The sequence below is a fragment of the Orbicella franksi genome, chromosome 4 (assembly GCF_964199315.1).
Source record: "Orbicella franksi chromosome 4, jaOrbFran1.1, whole genome shotgun sequence".
In the NCBI taxonomy this organism is placed as follows: Eukaryota; Metazoa; Cnidaria; class Anthozoa; order Scleractinia; family Merulinidae; genus Orbicella; species Orbicella franksi.
In genome coordinates, this window is record NC_138148.1 from 11856542 (window position 1) to 11879420 (window position 22879).

At 39.8% G+C, this 22879-nt stretch overlaps 1 protein-coding gene across 2 annotated transcripts; it reads left to right on the forward strand.

The window, feature by feature from the left end:
• The first annotated feature begins 2290 nt into the window (after positions 1–2290).
• On the forward strand, positions 2291–10711 carry LOC145483393 (cyclic AMP-dependent transcription factor ATF-3-like). Of its 2 annotated transcripts, XM_081461900.1 has the most exons (4): positions 2291–2546; positions 4628–4840; positions 7996–8103; positions 8667–10711. In XM_081461900.1, the coding sequence occupies exons 1-4, from the start codon at positions 2523–2525 to the stop codon at positions 8805–8807; spliced, it is 486 nt and encodes a 161-aa protein (XP_081318026.1). In that variant the 5' UTR covers positions 2291–2522; the 3' UTR covers positions 8808–10711. The 2 variants fall into 2 exon arrangements, with proteins under 2 accessions (XP_081318026.1, XP_081318024.1); XM_081461898.1 differs by lacking the exons at positions 2291–2546; positions 4628–4840 and having other exon boundaries at positions 6813–8103.
• Positions 10712–22879: the final 12168 nt, after the last annotated feature.

The following is a 22879-nucleotide window of genomic DNA, read 5'->3' on the forward strand; positions in this document are numbered from 1 at the left end:
TCGCTCTGCGTTAAAAGTTAATTAGTTTAGCTTTGTGAGCCGACCTTGACAAAGCTGCACTGATATCAATAGAACAAATTACTCATCATTTAGACCCAAGTTACAAATGCTCAGTGTTCTTTTCTATTTCAGATGAAATGAGAAATCGTTACAAAATATTGCTCTCAACCTTCAAATTGGACCAAAACTGATAACATTTTCTGTTATCTACCCATATTGGCTGTGACAAATTTCGCTGAGAAGGAGTTGTTTCCATTCGTGGGTAGCATTTTTTAGTGCTTCCTTGATCACTCGTCCGGATTCGCGGTAACAAAAGCAACACTTAGATTTTCGATTTTAATTCCAGATTGGCTAGATGAAACACATGTTCATTGCTTGAAAACTCTCACGAAAATCATGACATAGCACAACGTGTTTTCTGTTTCGAGCCCACTTTTCAAACTTTGCTAGAAATTCTTATCCCATCGCTTACCAAAATAATATGTGGTATATTGGCAAGATAGTTCTTATATGGAAACAGTTTACGAGTACGTTGCCAAAAATTAAAATAATCACCAGACCTAAGGTTTAAACTTGGCGAGAAATATAAGTTATTGAAGTAACGTAAAGTCCGTGTTGAGAAAATATTGGTCGAGTTTTTCGGCGGCGAGGTCCATAAACTTGCAAGAAAAGGAACGAAACCAATATTCCCTAAAGGCAAAAAAACTTTTAAAATCCTTCTGATAAATTAATTCATCAAGTGCTCGCCAAAGTTAAGCATATATTTGAATTTTTCAGGTCACTTCCGTGAAAGTTTAACTGAAATTTCCTCCAGAAATAGATGAAAGTATATTTCTACGTACTAAAGAGGAAACTGTTTTGTGCAATGTTTTGGAAAAGCAATTTGCCGAAGCTTTTCCTGAGAAGTCCATGTTTGCGTAGTGTCCTCAACAGCCGCTTTTTACTAATGTCGGCGATCTGTATTGCAAAATTCGGACCACTCAATGAACCAATCAGATTTCTCATTTTCATCGTGTTTAAGTGAAGTAAAGTGAAATGCGCACTCACGAGAGACGTAAGGTCACTTTTTTAACACTGGGAAACAACGCTGCAGTCAGAAGTATAATGTATGCTGGTGTTTCTCTAATTTGACAAGTATGATTTCTATCAAAAATTGTGAACATTTCCTGGGAAAATACCGACAAAAGCTCTCCTTCCCTCCAGAAATAAAAAGATAAAAAAAAAAAAAACGAAAAAATTGAGAATTTTATTCTATATAACAACCCATCGCTTACTGAGGGAGGTCTGTAAATAGGATAAACTGGAATTCCTGGATAAAACAATCCAAATCGTTGTCGTGCAGGAAGGTTTATAAATGGAGACATGCAATAAGGCTGTCTTCGTATTCTCGGTTTGGATTGAAACTAGCTTGCAATGGAGGGTCAGGCGGGGGAATATCAAGAGATTAGCATTAGCCTCGGTTGCAAGTTAGTTCCATTCCAACACCGAGAATACGAATATGGTCTATTATACATCCAATGAACCACTGCCAAACGTTACCACACTAGCGTTGTTGTTTGCAGAGCAAGTGGCAGCGAATACTCTTCTCCATATCACTATCTAGAATCAAAATACTTCAACTGGTTGTTTGGGTTGTGTTAATGAGTCACTTGCTGGGAAGAACTTAAAACAACAGGTACCGGAAGTAAAACAAGCAAACGGAAGTGAAAACAACTTCTATTCCTTAATTAAACGGGTTTGCGCTGTGTGATTTTTGAATACCTGCCATTTTGAAAATGGAATAATGAGGATCTAGCGAAAAAAGTAAAAAGTAAATCGTGTATATTGAATGACGTTTGTGATAATTGCAAATTCAGCGTTTTTGCTGCAACACTTGCTGATGAGTATGGAAGTGTTACAGAAGAAGTGCACACCTGCTGAGTTTCACACCGAGAGATTCTTGAAGAAAAGAGAAATAATTCTATTAAATCATTCCATTAAAATTTCTGTCGATTTTTCTCTAAAGTGACTTAATCGAAATAATTTTAGTTATTTAAGCCAAAACCATTTCTTTTCCTCAAATCATTCAACCATAATAAGTCGAAGCATGGTTACTTGACGTAAAATCGATCTGTGTGAACTGATTGAGATGCCCTTGCCATGCAAAGACCGGCTCTTGATGCGATTTCCGTCATGTTTTCTCCCAACCTATACGTAACCAAAAGCTTTTGGATTTTTAGACGGAAGTTTTCTTTAAATATTTCGATTTGCTATTATTTGTTTTTAAACATAACTTCCGAGAGAGCTCTTTTCCAATTGGGCAGTTCAAAGCTGTACAGAGAAGAATGGCGTCAATTAGCCGAAATGAACAAGGTGATTATTTAATATTAATAATGTCATCAGTCCCCAAATAAGTGTTAGACGAACTCTTGGGAGATTCTCCAGGTGGCGTCAGTACTACTTGAAATTAAAAGCAAACTTCACGGAAGAGACAGGAAGAAACGTGGTGAGGTCCGGGCAGTGCGGAAGGAAGATATTTTGACATGGAATTTCCAATTAGCTCTCAGGTAACTCTATTATTTAGAACAAAAACACAGTGCAAAACTTATAAGCAAGCGCGGAATTGAGAGCTCTTGCTCCAGAGCAAATTATAGAGCATCGCTTCCGACTGCTTGCTGTAAAAAGAAACTTAGATACTGTAAGACGTTAGGGAGCCTTTGCAGTCATCACCACGAGGCCAGTATCCACTTGTGTACCGACAGATATCGAAAATACTTACTCCTGTTGTAACTGTAGCATTTATTTACCAGGCCATACGGGGTTAATTGACACTTGGTGTAGTCTATTATTGTAGTATTTTGACAAGGTCCACACAGCAATGATGGCAAGGAAACATTAACCGAAGACATTTATGTCGAAGAAGTGGTTTAAACAGACAAATTAACGAATGTCGATACAAAATAGTCAAAGGGTGTTGATAATAGAACAGGTTAGAGTTTGAACACTAGAAAAGCAGAAAAGCGAATTGTAATATTCAGGCACAGTTGTGGATGAAAGAATTAACCACCTGTTTGTAAACAATGAGAGATGACAGGCTCCTGAATCCAACTTGTTCCCGGGGACCTTGTCGTCTTCGATTATAAACTATACCCAGTCATTATTGCAAGGACGCCAATATCGGCATTCCATAAAAAACGCATTCAAACCTCATGGCTACAAAAAAACTCTATATTTTAGGACGATGAAAGACTTCAAAGAAACTGCGCCATTTATTTTTTACCAATGTCGCATGATGACAAAACAAGATACAAAAATAGATTGCATATGAATTCTGCCAAATTTCGCCTACTCGAACAGTTTGCACTTGCTTACTTTTCATAAATTTTAGCATCCGAATGAGCAATAAGCGTTGGAAGTAGCCGCTGAAATTTCTTCTAAAGGCAGGAAAGGGTGTAACAGGTGTCCATTTCTAACGGGGGTAATCAATTAGTTAATTTAATTATGGGGCAATTGTACTAACCTCTTCAATCTAAGAGAAAAATATGTGAGTGAATCATAAATGGTTTAATTTTATGTAAGAGCCGCCTAATTATTGAGCTATGGGTGGTAAGTTTTTATGGTGAGTTAGCAATAAAGAGAACGGCAATTTCAAGGGTTTTTGGGAGCAAATCTGGAACTTTTAGATTCTTGCCGGAATCATGTGGGAATTCAATATTTTGTTTATCAACAAGTCTATTTTGCCCTCTTTGTCTGTGGATGTAGACTGTGGCTATTCAAATTACTGCTATTGAGCAGTTCTCAGATAAGCTCAGGCAGTTTTAGGCGGTACTGTTTATTATGCTGTATAGCTGAGTTGGCTCCAACTTATAAAGGCTTAGTTTGTGAGAAACGATGGCAGAACTGCGGTGCTCAGTTGAATAAAAGTGTGGTGAGTCATTGAATAGTGCCTGGTACCTAATATCTGGTTCTTGTACGAGCTCTCAACATTTCCCACAACTATAGGAAATGGTCAAGTTGCCTGATAGGCCATTTCCGATTTCTTTAAGCCTCTTTCTCAAAGCGATTCTTCATTGGCGCCCATCCTTTCATATGTAAATGAATTTCTTTCACGTGCAAATAAACTCATTTTCATGAGAGTGATTGTGCAAATCTGCCTCGTTTTGATAGAAAGACTTAAGGCAACTCGGAAATGGGCTTTTGTAACAAGTCCAAAAAGTGATATCAGTGTGCCTAAAGTGTTTGCAGTAAATGATCTGTCCAGTGCTCTTACTTGTATTATTATATGGCTAGCTCCGTGAGCGGGCAAGATGAATCAAATCCTGCGCTGTGATTGGCTACCCGAGCGGGCAGGATGTCACTCTCTTACCCGCTCGGGACTACCCGCCGTGACCCGCAAGAAAAATTTCCCCGAAAGCCATATAATAAATCCTTTATTAACCAAGCTTGTTCGGTCAAGATGGCTTGATATTGGTTTCGTTCCTTTTTTTGCGAGTCTATAATTATGGACCGAGACGGAGTTGAGGTCCATAAACACGCAAAAAAAGAACTTGGCCAATATCCAGCCATCTTGACCTCACACTTGGTCAATAACCCATACTTATTATTCAGCTGCTCATAATAGAAACGCCAATTGAATTCCTTTCTGCAGGCTGGTAATGGAGTGTACATGGAGCCAGGGGGCGTCATTCGTAGCATTGGGAACCCAGTCTCCGACGGTAACATAGTGATGGATCCTAACTTCGAGATTGCTGACCTTCCAGTGAAGCTTGAGCTTCGTTACGTCATAGAATCGAAACGTGCTGCTCACGGCCTGGACTCCCCAAAGATCGACTACCGCTCCAAAGATTCCAAGAACCAACAAGTATTTTATACTCTTTCAAAGTTTGTTTAAGGAGCTAGTACAAACTATTTATTTATTTATTTTTTTACAACAGAAAAGGGTCTAAAAATCATAGCATGGATTCTTTAAATAGTGGTCTCAAATAATTGAGAAACACAACAGAAATTCTGACAAATCGCTTAAGGTTAAAATTGGAAGACAATCATTGATGTTTTAGATTCAGTCTGTTTTCTAAAATATCAGGATGCTGATATAGAAGTCTAACTTAATTTACTTGACGTAAGCATTGAGTAAACTAAGTTAGGCGAGATTGAAAAGGAGTCCACAAAAAATTCTTTTGGGTGACAAGCAACAAGTCACATCGTAGTGTACAAAGTCCATAGTGTGACCCTCGCACGTATCACTAAGGAGAAATATGAGGACCAAAAAATAGGCTAACTTACCTAATGTTTATAAAGTCGTTTCTTTACTGAAATTATTTGTATGAAAACTATGAAATTCTAGTTCGTGACTTATGGTACAGTTCCAATCGTAAATATAATAAAAGTCCGATTTTAAGTCCCCATGTCTAATTCTAAGACCCTGCCCCCTCTATATATAAAGCTCACCCTCTAGATCTTCGATTTTCGATTAGCACCCTCCCTCTATTCAGCCTTTTAGTCTTACTTTGTGCGCCGCATTCTTGATCTATAGATGAACAAGCCATTTCTGATACCTCTGTTTCAAAACGACTCCTGCTGCAAACCCTTTCACATGAAAATGAGTTTGATTTGCATAAAAAAGGAAACAAGTAAGCAGAACACGTTTTCATATGAATGGTTTCGCACGAAGACTCGTTTTGACACAGAGACAAACGGAAAATAGGAAATAGCCTATTGAGAACGTTCTTCTAGAATGAATTTCGGAGATCAGTGAAAGAAGGAAATGATCGAAAATCTCATATTTGCTATTATAGGTGCTTGAGACTCCATTTTTATTTTACGTTTGGAACTCGAGTCAATAGTCCTTGAATCCAAAATGGAGTGACAAGTAAGACATGTGTAGTTTGGATCCGCGTTTTTTTAATGGAAAACAGATAACACCAAGACACAAAATAATCCTTCGAGAATGCTGGGTGAAACGTGTGATATTTATTACAAGGGTTTATGACATGATCGACTTTCTTCCAAGCTTTACATTTCATGTCGCTTCAGTTTTATGATGCCCAGAAACCAGGAATGCAGCTTATTCATATAGCTTTAGTTTCTCCTGACGAGAAATAAAAACAAAGTCAAATCGAACTTGGACGACACCTTAAGTAATTGCATCGCTGTCACGATGTTGTTTAACTATATATTTTACTGAAAAACTACAAAGGAAGATATTCTTTTTTTGTAAGGTATTGCTAACTGCGTAAATCATCTCAGGGATGAACTTCTTATACCGGAGTGGTATAAATGATACTCTCTTCTGGAATATATACATATAGCACTGGAGAAATTGCCTAGTCTATTTTGAACTAAGCCTCTTTCATCGCGAAATCCTGGGAAGTCATTTGAAAGTTAGAGGTAGTGATTAGATACCTCAAGTTCTAAGTGAAAAGGCAAATGGCAAGTAAAGAAAGTGCAATCTGGTCATTTCGAGTCGACAAGACTTTATAAAGCTTTAGTCTGGATTCAGGCTCTGGTACGGAGTTGCTTTGTTGTGTTGACTTCATGGGCAAAATACCTTTCTTTCGGATGTAACAGCGTTTCTATCTAACTTGTGGTTTAAAAAAACCAGTTAAAGGAAGTGTACACCAACGATATTTACCACAAGACGAAAGTATACAAATCGGATAAGCAATTTGCATGGTTGTAAACTTTCCATTTCACGGCTATTGAGATGCTCAAAGACAAGTCAAAGGTCGACGTGATATATGCTCATCGTTCGTTTATTCAAATGTTCAATGTCAGCTATACGCTCATGACCTTTAAAGGATACAAATCGTTTCCTTCAAATACTATCTCCACCTTATTTTCAGTGCGTGATTCGCACAGTTGAAATTTAATAGCCGTAAATGACAGAGGGCTAGTGGGAAATTTGTAGTCACGTGATAATTTTCTCGTTAGTGGAAAGAACAAACGTTGCACCTGAGAAGATGAATCGGAACGTCGTGTATTCAACAAACAAAAGAAGCACCTAGGGTCGAAACTATGGGGCATGAAGTTATAAGCTGACCTGAGCGCTTAAAGAAATTGTTATTGACTGAAACATTTCAAGGATCACTTGCTGATTGGTGAGGTAGTAATTCGATAAGAATTCTATTAGAGAATCAACCATGCCAGTTCATTGTCACTTGTAATACTTTTAAAAGACAATTGTTTCTTTAATTTAACTGAAAAGTATAAACCGTGCTTGTTTCCTCTACTAATGATCTTCTTTCTGGCAATCACTGTGAAAGCTAAACAAAACCAAACGTTATTCACAGAACATTTATTACTCACGACAAACACAAAAATCTTTCAGTCATCATGTAACATTAAAAGGACTAATGTCAACGCTTGAATGGAACGCTCCTGTTTCCACTCCCGCACAATTAGAGCTCAAGGAATCATTTATATCGGGGTTAATTCATTCTTTTGAACGCTTGAGAAGTTGTGAATAGAAAAGGTTTGGCGGCCATTGTGATAGGGCGCTTACACCTGTTGTCGCAATTAACACCGTGAAATGTTTACATATTTTGCATCGATTGTCCTTGACAGGTGTTCGGGAGGGGTTAACACCACAAGATCCACTATATCCCGTGAAGTGTGGACCATTTATAACACGGTGAAACGTCAAAAAATATAAATATTCTTCACATAAAGGCATGTTCTTCGATGAGATACGGGCATCATTTAACATTAGCCAGGGAAACTGGCTCAGACCAGAAATTTCCCAAACCAGCTTAGACAATTATGCAATTTATTGTTTTGAGTGGTTTCGGTAGAGCAATCATGGCCTTATCCTCCGCCCCCCGCCCCCGGAAAATGACCTGTCATAATCTTTTCATTACTTATGTTTATGTAAGAAGTGCTTATCTGATTTCTCGTCAGCTTCCTCAAAAAGGTGAATTAAGCGATTTTAAGTTGCCGACTCCGGGTGTGTTTCTTAAATTGTGTTTCGTTGTTCCTCTACATATGTTCGTGTGCGATTCTTTTTTTCCACTCATGCAGCTCACCCCAGACGAAGAACAAAGACGCAAGCTTCGACGAGAACGAAACAAGGTGGCCGCCTCGAAATGTCGGATGAAGAGGAAAGAACATGTAAACACATTGAGAAAGGTAAGTGCCACTTGTGTTACGTTCGCTCGCTTAATCGTTCCAATTTGATGCAATCACAACGCAGCTCAAGAGGCTTTTGCTATCTGTGGGTAATGTTATTTCTGAACTATGTTTTGAAAAGTTATAGAACCCTGTTACGTACAATTCAGTTCTAACTTTAGGAAATGAATACGCGTGTCGCCCAACGGACATGCATGTAATGTCAGTGTTAGTTTAATAATTCTTTTATATCATAGGCTTGAAAAAATAATAATAAAAAACTTTCTATGAGCTAAACAAAGAGGGGATGACAAGGTGGGGTGAATGCTTCCCCCCTTGCATCGAAGCCGAGATCCCAGAAGCTTCTCAGCTAGCCCTACAAAGTGGCCTTGGTTTCATCTAGCCCAGAAATCCTGGGAGTTCCCCGGATTTGCTCCGAGAGTGTTTCTAACATTCCAATAATTTTGAGGTCACAGGTTCAGTTGTAAACTAAATCGTCGTAAACTAACATGTCTAGATTTTTATTGAGTGGTATCACATGAAAGTGATAGCGTTTCTATGTTATTTATAACATTCATTCCCAGGCCGCGGAGGAGCTGGAAACCGCCAATAGCCAGCTGGAATCCGAGATTGCCTACCTCACTGCAGAGCGTGAACAACTAGAGATGATGCTCGACGCGCATGTCTGTAATATGGACAAAGCCGCTGGCCGAGGTCCTGCCTGAACATGGCAAAAAGCTAGGAGTGCCAATGCTACCTTGTAAAAGATGAGCTAAATGATACAAATGACTTTATTTGACAAAAGCAAAGGACCTCCCTTTCATTGAGTAATTGACTTGACTTCGCTTTAAGATTTTCAAGTGCCTCTGCGGATAAAGACGTTTTCAAGCATCCTGTGTTTTTGTAATGAAATCCATTGCCAACTGAAGAGAAGTGATGCCCTCCGCCTTTTTTAAGTCACTACGAAAAAGACATTATGTTTATAAGTATAGTTAGAGAGGTTTTCAACTGAGCGTCGTAAAATCCAAAACCAAATTACTTACTCCTAGTCGCCAATCAAAAACGACCAGGAAAATGCATTAAACAAATCAAAACTCGACACGGAGTCACGTAGCTGACGCGAAGCGCGGGAAAACGTGTGCCAGCGAGTCACGATTGGTTTTGGTTTTACTTCTGATTGGATAAGAAAGTGGCGCGATTTCTTTTAAGCCAATCGTGTAACGTAGTGATTACTTTGGTTTTGGTTCTGCGACCCTCATTTGAAAACCGCTCTATCATCCTTAGTTTAATTCAGCAGGTTACTCAAGGTCACTCATAATTGAACATAAGAGAATTTGTCACAGCACGTAAGGCTTATGTTTAATTTTATTTATCTCAGAACAGGACAACAGTCGGTTTGACTTGCGCAATCCAGTCTCGCGGGTAGAGATGAAACCAGTGTTTTTAAATTAATCCTTTTTTTCAAAACCATTTATATCTCGAATAAGTTTTTTACGTTACCTTTTTATAAAAACTATTTATATCTTAACCTATACATTACGTCGGTAGTCCTAGGCAAATAAACAGAATGAATGAATAGATACCACGTAAATCGTTATTTCGAGATCATCATGGCAATTGCTAAAGTTGTAAACTTATTAGCAAAATTCTATTTTTTTTTTTAGCCCATTCTTAAAGCTTGAAGCAACTTTTCAGTCAAAGGAACAGTGATGGATATTTTGCCAAAAAAAGGTTTACATGTAACGAATTTTTTTGTACGATCACAAAATGCGGACAATATTAACATATTTGTTTTGATCGGTTTCTGCTATTTGTGAATTAACCTGCTTTTAACTGACAATGTCACATGACCAATATTCTAGAAGGACAAACTCGTCGACATATAATTGCAATTCATGCAAGGTTATTCGTAGTTGTTATTTTTGTTTGTAACTTTATTTTGTTGTTCATATTTGATACGACTCCCTTAAATGAAAGAGGAAGATGACCCATTTAGGAACGTTTCCAGTTTTCATGGATCAAAAATTACCGCCCCGGCAAAGAGATTTCCATAGCGGTGATGCAGTATTCTCATCAGTGTACATCTTTTTATATTTAATTCGTGTGTAAATTATCTATTCTAATTATTTAATAAGTAAATTACACTTGGATTCTCGTCCGTTCAGTTGTTTATGTATGTGAGAGTTAGTCAAGTCAGATGTCATTAGTGTCTCTTCACGCGAGAGGGTCTGGAAACGATTTAACAGATTGTGAAAATTGGTCAAGAAAAGAACTAACATCGAAAAAAATCTTCTGATAGCTAAGAAATGACTTGAAATTTTTACAACTTATAGCTGAGAAATCCGCCACTAATTACTGTGATAACCGCTGAGATTCTCGCGCGAACGCCGAGGTCTTCATATCACGTGTTTACATTCTTCCACGTTTAAACATACGCATGGCAAAATGGAATTTATTTATTTGTTTGGCAGATAACAGTCGAGAACAGAGTGGTGACCTGTCTTGTTCACGACATAGCAAGAAGCTAATATGTTCCGTTAACTATTAGACCACGAGTAGTCCCTCTTTCGCTTAGACCGTCGTGCTTGACGCGAAAGAAAACTGCGAGAAAAAAATGGCCGCGCGAAATCCTGGGGGCGAGGAGCACGCGAAAGTTCCTCCTTTCGCGCGCTCCTCGCCCCCGGGATTGCGCGCGGCCATTTTTTTCTCGCGGTTTTCTTTCGCGTCAAGCACGACGGTCTAAGCGAAAGAGGGACTAATCGTAGTCTAGTTCACTATTGAGATTATGTACAAATGGCGGGATAAATAGAAATTGCTCCAAATGACTTCATATCAGTACGTTCAGAGTTGTAAGAGCAGTGTAGCAACGCTATAAGCGTTAGTATTTGATTGAGAGAGATCTTTGCAGTGATGAAAATCATCTCCTCAAGTAAATGGTGAACGAAATTGCGTGACCTGCTCTTTAGTACACGTGTATAACTAAATAACTTCTTTCGCGAAAAAGTATTTTAGTGGAATATAGCTGCAGTGCATATATAAGAATATATTATTTAGCCAAGTTACAGTCATAGTCTCGTTTACCTGAGAGTAATTTATGAGCGTGAACTAATTTTAATGTTTAAAGATGACTGATCATCATGTGTATAGCATAGGATATGCATTTTGGTCTTAGAATGTTTGCTACGAAACGTGTACATTGCCATCCTTAAGTTTAGTTGAGTTCATATATAAGTGCAGTGCATGTATATTAAAAAAATAAAGTTTTTTTTGCACCAAAATGAACGTTTCTGCACATTGTCAGATATTAATAAAATGCCGCATACCCCTACCAAAGCCGTGGGTTTCGTAAAGAATCGGGCAAATGGACCGGAATTTTTACTACTTTAGAGTTTCAGATTTATCATATTTAGCATGTTTACCCCACGTCTTTTCAAATCCTTCTGAACTGTTCGCTGGTAGAACCAGTACCTTAAAATCAAAACATTCATCTTAGTCCTAAAATTGGGGCCGTTTTGGTGAGTGACACCGTCACTATGTATTGAATGGGGCTAAATGGCGTGAGTGGGTCGAGAATCGCGCGTCTTGGGGTTTGCGTTGTGTTTGAAGGCAAACCAAGATTTGCTATTCAGCCAACCTCTCTGTGTGACCACCTCTCGAGCGCTGGTAACACCCATAAGCAATCACTTTCCTTTCCAAAATACTGACATTTTGTTTGTCAAATCGCTAAAGTTGAACCTCTTGCAAGCGACCACGAACCGTGGGCGATCGCAATCAAGCGTGTTTCTTTACACATAGTCTCAGAAACGGCAAAAGGCTATGGACGTTTTCCATTCAACCAAAAACTCCGAAATTTTCCAGAAGGGGACAAATGGTAAGGAAATTTCCCCGGAAAGATTCAAGAAAATGCGACCCGGAAATTGTTGAATTTCCGAAACGCGAACCATTCAACCGAAAATTCCGGAAATTCCAGGGTGCAAATCAAATGGAACAGAAATTTCTAGGAAAAAGTTTTCGAAAGTTTGGGTATACCTCAGGAGGTTGTCCTCTTTATCGGAAATTATGTAAATTCGCAATTTTCTAATCAGGGCTAGTTCTTTTGGCCGCGATCACAGCGAGTTGGACATCCCAGAAAAAGAGGATGACGACGCGTATTCAAAAATGGATTATATTACTTTACTATTCTCACTGAAGATGGCATTGAATATTCACGAAAAGGGATTTACAATTTCAAAATCCATATCAGATCGTAAAAAGAGAAAACTATGAAATATTTTGTGTCTCCGAGCTTCTAATTTAGCGCCAAAAATGGGTCGCCGGCGTCCGGCAGCAGGTCGGGTAATAGTTGTGTTATTTTGCACAAAATATGCCCTTCCTCGTCAAATTAAACCTGGAATTCTCCAGTTCACTATTAAAAGAGGCCAAAGCAACTTTAGCATTATCTTTATTCTTGTTAGATGCTGCGAAGAAAAGGGCTATTATCGCGTCGTTTCGGTGGGACAGCTCAGTTTTGACTGCCGCTCGTATTGCGGGCGTAGCCGCCGTATGTAAGGAGGTTTACACCAGAGGAAATTGTTCCGGCTCCGGAACGTTTTAGTACCGTATTGATTTTGCCATTTACACACAAGTGGACAAATCCGAAATAAAAACTCCCTGGTTTGGTCATGTGTCCCGAGATTTTGAGCACGGAATTTAAAGTAGGAACTTTGAATCCGGAGAATTTTGTCGTGTAAACGATTTCCTCTCGAATCCGGATATTTTTCCGCCCGCAATCTTTTGAGTTTGCGGTAGAACAAAAATGGAGGATCTAGTAATGAAGTCGATGGAGTCACAGTCGTAGACAAATTGATGGCTATTGATGGCGGTCGCTGGTTGCCTCATTCTGTTACCATTGGCGGATCCAGACCTTGAGCTAAGGGAGGCGGCGGGGGGGGGGGGGGGCGGCAGGCAAAATCAGTTAGCAAAATAACCCACAATAAGTGAGGGGGGGGGGGAACGGCCCTTTTGTTTTGCTTGCCCTGCCGACTTTTGTTCCTTCTGTGATTTCTACTTTTTTTTACCCAGAACTATCGACGCAAACAATGTTGACGGCCTCCGCACTTTATCGGAGACGACGATGGCACGGTCAAAAACCTCGACGATTCAGGATAAGACCAGGGCAAATGCCTGGTGGGACAACATTATTGACAACAATAGCGTGTTAGGCTAGTGGAAAAAAAAACTTCAGACTGTCTCAACCTAACCCTAGTCTTTTTTTTTTTAACCATCTCATCATGAATTTTGTTTTTGTTTTTGTTTTGTTTTCATGAATGTTCCCGGAGTTTTCGTTGTGTGTAACCGCTTAGGAATCCGAGTATCCTTTCAGTGTAAACGCCAACGAAACTGAATACTCTAAAATTGATGAATCCGGAAATATTTACCAATCCGGAAAAATCTCCTCTAGTGTAAACCAAGTCTAAATCTTTTGTTTTGCAACGTTTTCGCTGCCGTTGTGGTTTGTATAAGGCCCTACTATTGTGGTCTATCAAAAGTCACAATGTCGACGTATCAGTGCTCTATTTGCTTCTATATTTGCGATTCAAACCTCGAAGTCATTGAAAAAAATCCAAGCGAACAAAAATGCGGCTTAGAGTTCTCACTCTGGTGCGGTCAACCGGAAAATTCTGTTCCGCTCGAGCCAGGAATTCTCCGAAAACTCACAGCGGAATTTTTGGTCGAATAGAAAGCACCCGTATGACTCAGTCAATCACGGTCACTCACGGGAGGTCCGATTGTATGTTGGCGAAGGTGATGATGTATGAACCCAATTTTGGGTCGGATAACAGCTCTCGTAAGGTCTCACAGAAATGGCTTAATACCCTTTGAGAGAACAAGTTAACAAAAAACAGAAACAATGCCTCTAATCCCAAAACAATAGGTGCTACGCTATGACCACAATATTGTGGCCCAGCATTCTCATAGGAAAATCATATTAATATACATAATATTTTTCAGAAGACTAGATGACATAAAATAAAAATAACAAAGACGTAAAAAAAAAACTGAGCAATAAGAAAAAAACAATTCAAAATTAAATAAAAATATGAGAAACATAGAACAAAATAAAAATGTATGAGAATAAAATAGATCAAAAAATAAAAATAAAATAAAGTAAAAGAAAGGTAAAAGAAAATATAGTAAAATAAAAATGACATTGAAAACCAAATCAAAACATTTGATTTTCATTTTTGTTTTAAGTTTGCTATGAGAACGATGGGCCATCAAAACACAACATTTGATTTTCAATTCTGTTTTGAATTTGCTGTGAGAACAATGGGCCATCATGTGGCCCGGTGTTCTCATAATAAATACAAACGACGTAGCCCAGTGTTCTCATAGTACTGCTTTCTGGTGTCACTGTAAAAAGCGCATGTCGGCTGCAAACCTAGTGGTTTATAGGGGTTACGTTAGACTAACTTTTCCTGTATCTCTGGGAAAAACTACTATTATTCAACTATTATTCTGCTTAATTGGACCTACCCTACGGCCCATTGTTATTGTAGCCCGAGCTACATACCGCACAGCGGATTCATGTGTGCTGCTCTGAGAAGCGGCTTGGATTTGACGACCGGTTGATGAGGTGCAGCGCCAGCCGAGTTTGTCTCTTTACCCCTTATAGCGTCTTTCCTTCAAATCAACATGCATAATTTCAAAATCAGAGGTGGAATATAGCGTTTACTGTATCTTTTACGCTTGAGAACAAGCTGCGAAACGTGGGTTAAAAACGCGGGAAATGCTACCAGCTTCATTCAACTTTCAGTTCATTGCTAAAATCCATTACAAAACACTCCGCTGACCACTCCGAGACGTTGAAAAGTCAGCGGTTATCCTCTTTCAATTCGATAGGTATGTCATGTATGGTAATACAAATTGTACCACTTAATATCGTCAAAGATAGCGGAATGTTTTGTGGTGGGCTTTGAAAGAAACAAATCTGTACGTATAACTTACAGCAGCGATGGTTCTTCCTGGATTTTAAACGGCCTTCTGAGTACCTTTCTCGACAAATGTTGATATCTCCGATGACGAAAGTGGGATGGCAATGAATATTCTCTTTAAACCTCGGGTCGAAGCAACGGAACAAACGGACACAAAACTGAACATTCCACAATCCAAGAATCAACGAAGAGCGCAAAATTGCGTCTGACATGTATGTCGTAGTTATTTCTTATTTCCCTTCTATTGTATGCCTGAAGACATAAGTTGAGGGAACTTATGCGCTGAATCTTCTTCTGCCGCATTTTATCGATATTGTGAGAATGCCACAAAATGTAGCTCTGTGCTTCTTTTCGCCGAATTTATACTTGAAATTGATAGGGAAATACTAGGGTAGATATTTCTTGTTGATTTAGAGTTAGGTTAAGACAGAAAAATGGCTTTTTTGTTTTAGTGAATGTTCATGAAATGGCCGAAAATCCTATGTAAACAGTATGCCAGCACAGAAAAAATATTGAAGCTCTAAACATTTAATGACTTTTTTGAGAACTTTAGTGATTGTTCTCACTATTCATGTTAGAATAATGTGTATTTGCTGTTACCCGGTGCAGATATTTGCCATCAATTAAAGGTTATTCAAAACACCACGAAATATGTACCTTAGTTGAGATGGAGCCACGGAGAGAAATAAAATTGTCTAGTTCAAATGAATATCTGTGCTCTGAGACTGATAATAGTAAAACATGATACAGTGGATTTCATTTTCACCTGGCCTTTCTTATGGGAGGCGCGGTGGCCTCATGGTTAGTGCGCTCGTCTCCGGATCGAGCAGTCCGGGTTCGAGCCCTGGCCGGGGACATTGTGTTGCGTTCTTGGGCAAGACACTTTACTCTCACAGTGCCTCTCTCCACCCAGGTGTATAAATGGGTACCGGCGAACTTAAGGTATCATGGTAGGTGGATTGACAGTGCTTGGAAATCGCGCTCTTACGCTGGCGCTTTGAAAGAAAACCCCATCAACCTATACATTTTCTGAAAGCTTAGTAGTTATAGAATACAATCATATCTTTGAAATTTTCTAAAAAGTTATTGTCGCAGTGATATTAAAAGAAATACCGAGAAACACTGCTTCGCTTAAACTGGTTCGCTTCCGCGCGTGAATTATCGGAGCGGCGCGATTTACATTGGAAATGTTTTTTCACACATCACCCTCAAAAATCGTGTCTGCGATTTTCCAGATGTGGTTTGATTTTTTTTCTACACCCTCCTAAACTTTGATATTTTTAATGCGGACGTTTCCTTCTACAAAAAAGGCCATAACTTTGAAACGGAAGCGAAATTAAACAAAGCCCGACACGGTTTTTCGAAGAAGGTATCCTAAAACATACCTAATAATAATAATAATAATAATAATAATAATAATAATAATAATAACGAATCTTTAGACAGGATTAACCCATCAGTACTATAAAGTACTGTTATCAAAGGGGTCCTGTAAGGTTTAAAAATTTAAAAATTTAGAAAGGTAAAAAGTTAAAAAGGCAAAACTAGTACATTGGGAAACATATAAAAACTCACGATTAAAAATTACAAATAAAAAAACCTGCCGATTTTCAGCCAATTCCATCGGAAGACGAACTAAAACGAACTAAAAATGTTCATCCTTAAATGCAGTTTTATTTTATCGAGAAAAAAACGAAAAACCTTTTATGAGATTTGTATGAATAGGTGTTAAAAATCCCCTCCGCACTGACAGATGTCGGCATGGGTCAGTTTACCACAACAATGGGTTATGACAACTTGAAATAAACAGACGACTAATATTCTGGCGCGGAAACCCGCGTCGCAGTGAAGTCGTCCGAGAAGGGACAAACTACAAGTTAAACTGCCGTGATCTTTTACTTAAAAGATTTCGTCGGCGGCATTGGTATTATGTTGCTTAAGTTTAGGCTTCTTCGTTCTCCAGACATTTTTTGAAACCATGCCTCGTGAAGCCAAAAAGCATGAAAAAGAGGAAATCTCGAGGTCTACATTGTCAACATCTACATCTGCGCTTGACTCTCTCGTTGTGGAAGTTTCGGAATCGCGTCCGTTCTACAACAATTTCGTGCGACTAGCACTTGTTGTATTTTGTCCTTTAGCTTCATTGGCGGGACTAGTGTCCTCGAGTTCCTTCAACCATTCTTCTTGGTTACAGTGCGACCAACGGTCGCTCAGAGCCAAAGATCTTGCTCGACGCTGAACCTGTGGGTTCCACCAGATTTTCGCCTCTTCGGCCTCTTCGAAGACGAAAATGGGCAAGAATTGTTCGTCCTGACATAAAGAAAATTTGACAAGAACGAAAGCCAACTTGTGATGAAACAACCAGATCAAGAACAGTTCGCGTGCACAAATGAAATATCACACCGCAATTCGTGTTACTTGTGACAACTGGCGGTGAATTTTAATTAGAGGGGTCAACGCGCTGTAAGGGCTTAATAATATTCAAAAATAGTTTTTTTTGCTTTAACTTAAAAAGTAAAAAAGCCCTTTCCCCTATTCTTTTTGCAAAATATTTGCTCACGCTTCTCGATTTGAACAGCCAAAAAAAGATTTTTCGCATTTTTCGTAAAAATCCACCTACCATGATACCTTAATGCTGGGGGTAACCCTGCGATGGACTAGCATCCCATCCAGGGGGGAGTAGAAATACTCTTAGTCACTTCATGCTACAGAAACCGGGATAAGCTCCGGCCTGGTGGGCCACTTGGCTCGTATGCAGACTTTACCTTTACCTTTTCTTGTTGTAGAAATACTAAATCAAAGACAGCTAATTGAATATGCATAAATTAGTGACAAACGGCCATTTTTGGAGGGGGTCCCCCTAAGTTGAAGAGAATAAAATATTTTGACTTAAGTTTTTTCCATGGTCACCCAAAACCAAAATTTGTGCCTGGTTTGAGCGAAATCAGTGATTTGAGCTGTATCACCTCCTGCCTGGGTCTGCCTCGGTCTGCCTGGGTCTGCCTGCTTTTCTCATGGATACACTCTTAATGATTACGTTACACAAAGTAAGAAATGATACAAAAAGATATATGTTTACCGATTTTGGTCAAATTCAAAACAATTGAATCGAAGGCTTAATTAAAGGTTTACAATTTCTAACAACAACTGTGAAGGCGATATAAAATACCATCTAAGAAAGTAAGACACAAGGAACAATATTCGGATTGTATAACCAATGAAACTTTTAACAGCTCAAGGATGAGAACAACATGTTCAGCATATTAGTTCTAATCTAAGACATATTGCGATGAAACTAATGAAAACGAAATACAATATAGTTATTTTGTCTACTATAACTGGAATATACGTTAATTCTCATAAAACTAATATAAAACAGACTACCTCATCGGTGCTCACCAAGCCATGTGCCACACACACTATTCTGTGGGGAATGAATGGATCTTGGGGCAATAGCTTGTCAAGCACGCAATGTTACATCACAAAAGCTATAAAAAGGCGGGAAACGTTCGTTCATTTCCATGGCTTTCTGCCTTGTTGGGAACAACTACCGCGCCATATAATAACAACTATTATATGTTTATCTTATTTGCTATGGTACTGTAGCATCAGTTTGTTTAAGCAGGAGTACACCAACATTTGTGTTATGATTCTAACACCTTCCTTGTACTATGGTACAAACTTGAGGCCTTTTTAAAATCTAGAACTGTAAACTCTACAAGCTAAACAATAACTCAGCGATGCCTCCTTGACTATTCTGTTGATTGAAATATTAAACTTTAAGTAAAAATGATTAGCTTTGTTAGTAAGGCCATGGTATTTATTGTCTGGAGACACTCAACACTTCCTTCTGGGAACCCCTCTTGTAAACATATTAGGTCTGCGGTTATAGGTCTCCCGCACACGTCAGGAGTTAGAAACACGTGGCGGGTTCGACGGTGTGCTTTTATTTCGATCTAGTTTGCTGAGTTCTGTTTGTATCGTTGTTTGGAATAAAAGTAAGTTAGCAGTAACCAAGGCCCACAGGATCTCTTTACATGGTGTCAGAAGTGGGATGGCGAAGTAAGTAAACATACTTGATGCCAATTTAACTCGCTACACTGGTGAAAGTGGAAGAGTGAACAACACGATCGATTGAACAAACCAAAATGGCTGCCAGCGCATCGTTTATCGACAAAGGTCCCTCCATGGATTGGAGCACAGACGACAACCTATACAGCCGCTTTATAATGCAGAAACAGAGATGTGAACTGCTATTCACTGGTCCGATGGTGAAAACAGAGGAAGAAATACAGTGCAAATACCTCCTGTACTGGTCTGGCGAACACGGAATAGAGTTATTCAACAGCTGGGACTTATCAGCAGATGACCAAAAGAACTAAAAAACTACTGGTAGAGATTCGAAAACTGCGTAAAACCTCACTCAAACGAGCTGATCGCAGCGTGGGAGCTGCATAACCTCCGTCAAGGTACCTTATCAGTTGAAGAATTCATTACTAAACTAAGAATCCTTGTTAAAGAAGCTAACTACCCAGCAGAACATCACGATCGATTCCTAAGAGACGTTCTGGTGCTTGGCATGAACTCTGACCGTGTTAGAAAGGGTTGTTTCAGGAAAGGAAATACCCTGTCATTCAATGAAGCCAGAGAAATGGCAAAAGCAGAAAAATCAGCTGATAAACAACTTCTGCTAATGAACACAGCCGTAGAAGTGCACCCTGTCACTTCTGAGTACAGAAACCCAAATCAGAGAGACCAATAAGATGCAGCAAGTGGCACGAAGCGAACCCAAAATGGCAATCGATGAGACAAAACACCAACCTGCAGGAATTGTGGTTGGGGTCCTCATGCACGTGAACAGTGCCCAGCAAAGAAAGCAACATGTCACTACTGTCAGAAGGTAGGACACCTAGCCAAGGTATGCCTGTCAAAGCTTAGAAAAAAGAATGTGCATGAAATTGAAGCTTCCAGTAGTGACAATGCCTTAGCTAACTCGGAGTCCACCCAGCCAATAAGCGATTATGTGTTTTTAGGCCCAATTGAAGCAACACCTCTATGAATGTACACCCCATATCCTGTGGAGAAAAGGCTCTACTAGAGGTCTCCTTGTCGCTGGTGCCGGATTGAAGACAAGTCAATACATTCTGTAAAATAGACTCAGGGGCAGAAACCAACATTTTACCTAAGTCCCTATACCAACGGTTGAGTCCTGGGAGGCTGGATTTAGCACAACCCACGATGAGACTATCTGCATATGGTGGAATAGAGATTCTTAACCTTGGATCTTGCCCAATATATGCAAAAGGCCGTCACAACCCCAGCCCTGAACCAATCCAAGCGGAAGTTGTTGATATTGATGGCCCAGCCATAATTTGTAACACGTCAGCTCAAAATCTGAACCTCCTAAAGTTCAACTGGCCAATCACAGCTGGCCAAGCTCAACTGGCCAACCAGTATAGCGATGATCTGATCAGCCATAAAGGTGTACCCACTCTTCAAGTAACCCAGAACACAAAGCCCAGGTACGATCTGCATACAGGTAGGTTATTTGACATGAGAGGCAAGTAACACCCATTCCCACTAACAAAGGTCTATTTGTTGAATAAATTGCCGCTTTTCATGTGACGTCATCATTTTCCAAAATAAGAAATTAACAATCCTTCTGAAGTTTTAGTTTCATCAGATGTAAGACCTTCTAATAACTTGACGTTTTGCAGCGTTTAAGCTCGACAGGGTTCCTCATTTTGAAATAGGGCACGTTTGAATTTCCAGGTTTATGCGTTGTGTGCCTTTAAAATGGCGGCCCGATAAGGCTCTCGAGTAGGTCAAAAAATGAGTTATTGCTGAAGTTTTTGCTAACTAAACAGTTGTTGCTCTAGAAGAAGTATTAATTTCAATGTGTCAGAGCTCCAGAGTGATAACTTTTCGTTTTGATGGCAAAACAATCAATGACAGATGTTTCTGTTACTTTACGGCCGCCATGTTTGTGTCCCTCCGAGGGGCACAAACATGGCGACTTCATACAAAGCTCTATAAATTTGAGTGAAACACTTCTCCGAATAACGGAAGAATGAAAAACTGCACAGACCTAAATCTTGGCGAGGTTGTTTATATATCAATCATCTTTCATATCCCAACTTCTTGACGTAATTTATTGCATGGTTATGATTTTTATTTTTGATGGCGGGACACTGCAAACCAGCCATATGAAGACGTCTTCCCAGGAATTGGTTACTTCCCAGCTGCGCCATATCACATTGAAACCGACCCCGAAATACCTCCAGTACAACACGCCCCAAGGCAGGTTCCAGTACAATTACAGCAAGCCTAAATAGAAGAACTAGATCAACTGAAGAAATGGGACATCCTTTCTGAGGTTCACAATGAGTATACACCGTGGGTTAACTCGACTGTCGTTATAACAAAACCCAATGGATCGATTCGCCTGTGCCTAGACCCTGAAACCTGAACAAAGCTGTTAAGCGCAATCCCTACTATATGAGAACGATAGATGATGTGATACCGAAGGTGAGTGGCTCAACCCACTCCAGTATCTTAGACGCACGTAGTGGGTTTTGACAAGTTAACCTAGACGAGGAAAGCTGCAGACTATGCACTTTTAACACTCCCTGGGGAAAGTACAGATGGACAAGGCTTCCATTTGGTCTCACTTGTAGCGGAGATGTCTTTCAAGAGAGAATGGACATGGTCTTCGGTAAGCTGGGAGGACTACGTGGTATTGCGGATGACACATTCGTGTATGGTATAGGTGAGGAAGAACATGACCAGCGCATACTTAACGTCCTCGGCACAGCGAGGGAGAACAATGTGAGATTCAACGAAGACAAATTTCAGTTCAAGGTAAACGAGGCATCCTTCTTCGGGCTCACGTGAACTCCTGAAGGAATCAGACCAGACGGAAACAAAATCAAAGCAATCCGTAACATGCCACCTCCAAAGAATCCTGCAGCGTTGCAATCCTTCATTGGCATGATCAACTACCTGAACAGATTCTCACCCATCATAGCCCAGACTTCAGAACCTGTAAGACAGCTGATGAAAAAAGAGGCGCCATTTATGTGGCAGGCAGAGCACCAAAAAGCATTTGAGAGTCTTAAACAAGTAATTACTGAGGTACCAGTCTTGGCGTACTACGATCCAGAGAAAGACAACCTGATCCAGTCCAATGCAAGCCTTCAAGGCATTGGATGTGTACTGATGCAAGATGGTGGACCGGTGTGCTATGCAAGTCGGCCGCTAACCGAGACTGAGTCGCGTTACAGCAACATAGAGAGACAGGTACTTGCCGCTTGTTGGTCACTAGAGAAGTTCAACCACTACGTCTTTGGCAAAAAGGTCATCGTTGAAACAGACCATAAGCCGCTGGAAAATATATGGAAGAAGTCCATAATGAGTATCTCACCACGGCTGCAGAGACTTTTGCTGAAAATGGCAAAATATGACATAGAAATCAGATACATTTAGGGCAAAACCAATGTGATAGCCGACGTCCTTTCAAGGGTCAGTTACATGGAGCCTCCCCTGAAAGAAGACGAAGTGCCTTTGCTTGAAGTCGACGCAATTAAAAGCACTCTACCAGCACGTCCCGCCAAACTGGAAGAAATACGACAATGCACCGATCAAGACGTTGTACTTGCCCACCTTAAAGATGTTGTGCACCATGGTTGGCCAGAATATCCGAACGAATGCCCCCAAGACTTAACAGAGTTTTGGAATTACAGAGAGGATCTTAGCATTGAAAATGGCCTCATTCTCAAGAGACACCGCCTTGTGATCCCCAGTAGGCTCCGCCCACAGATGTT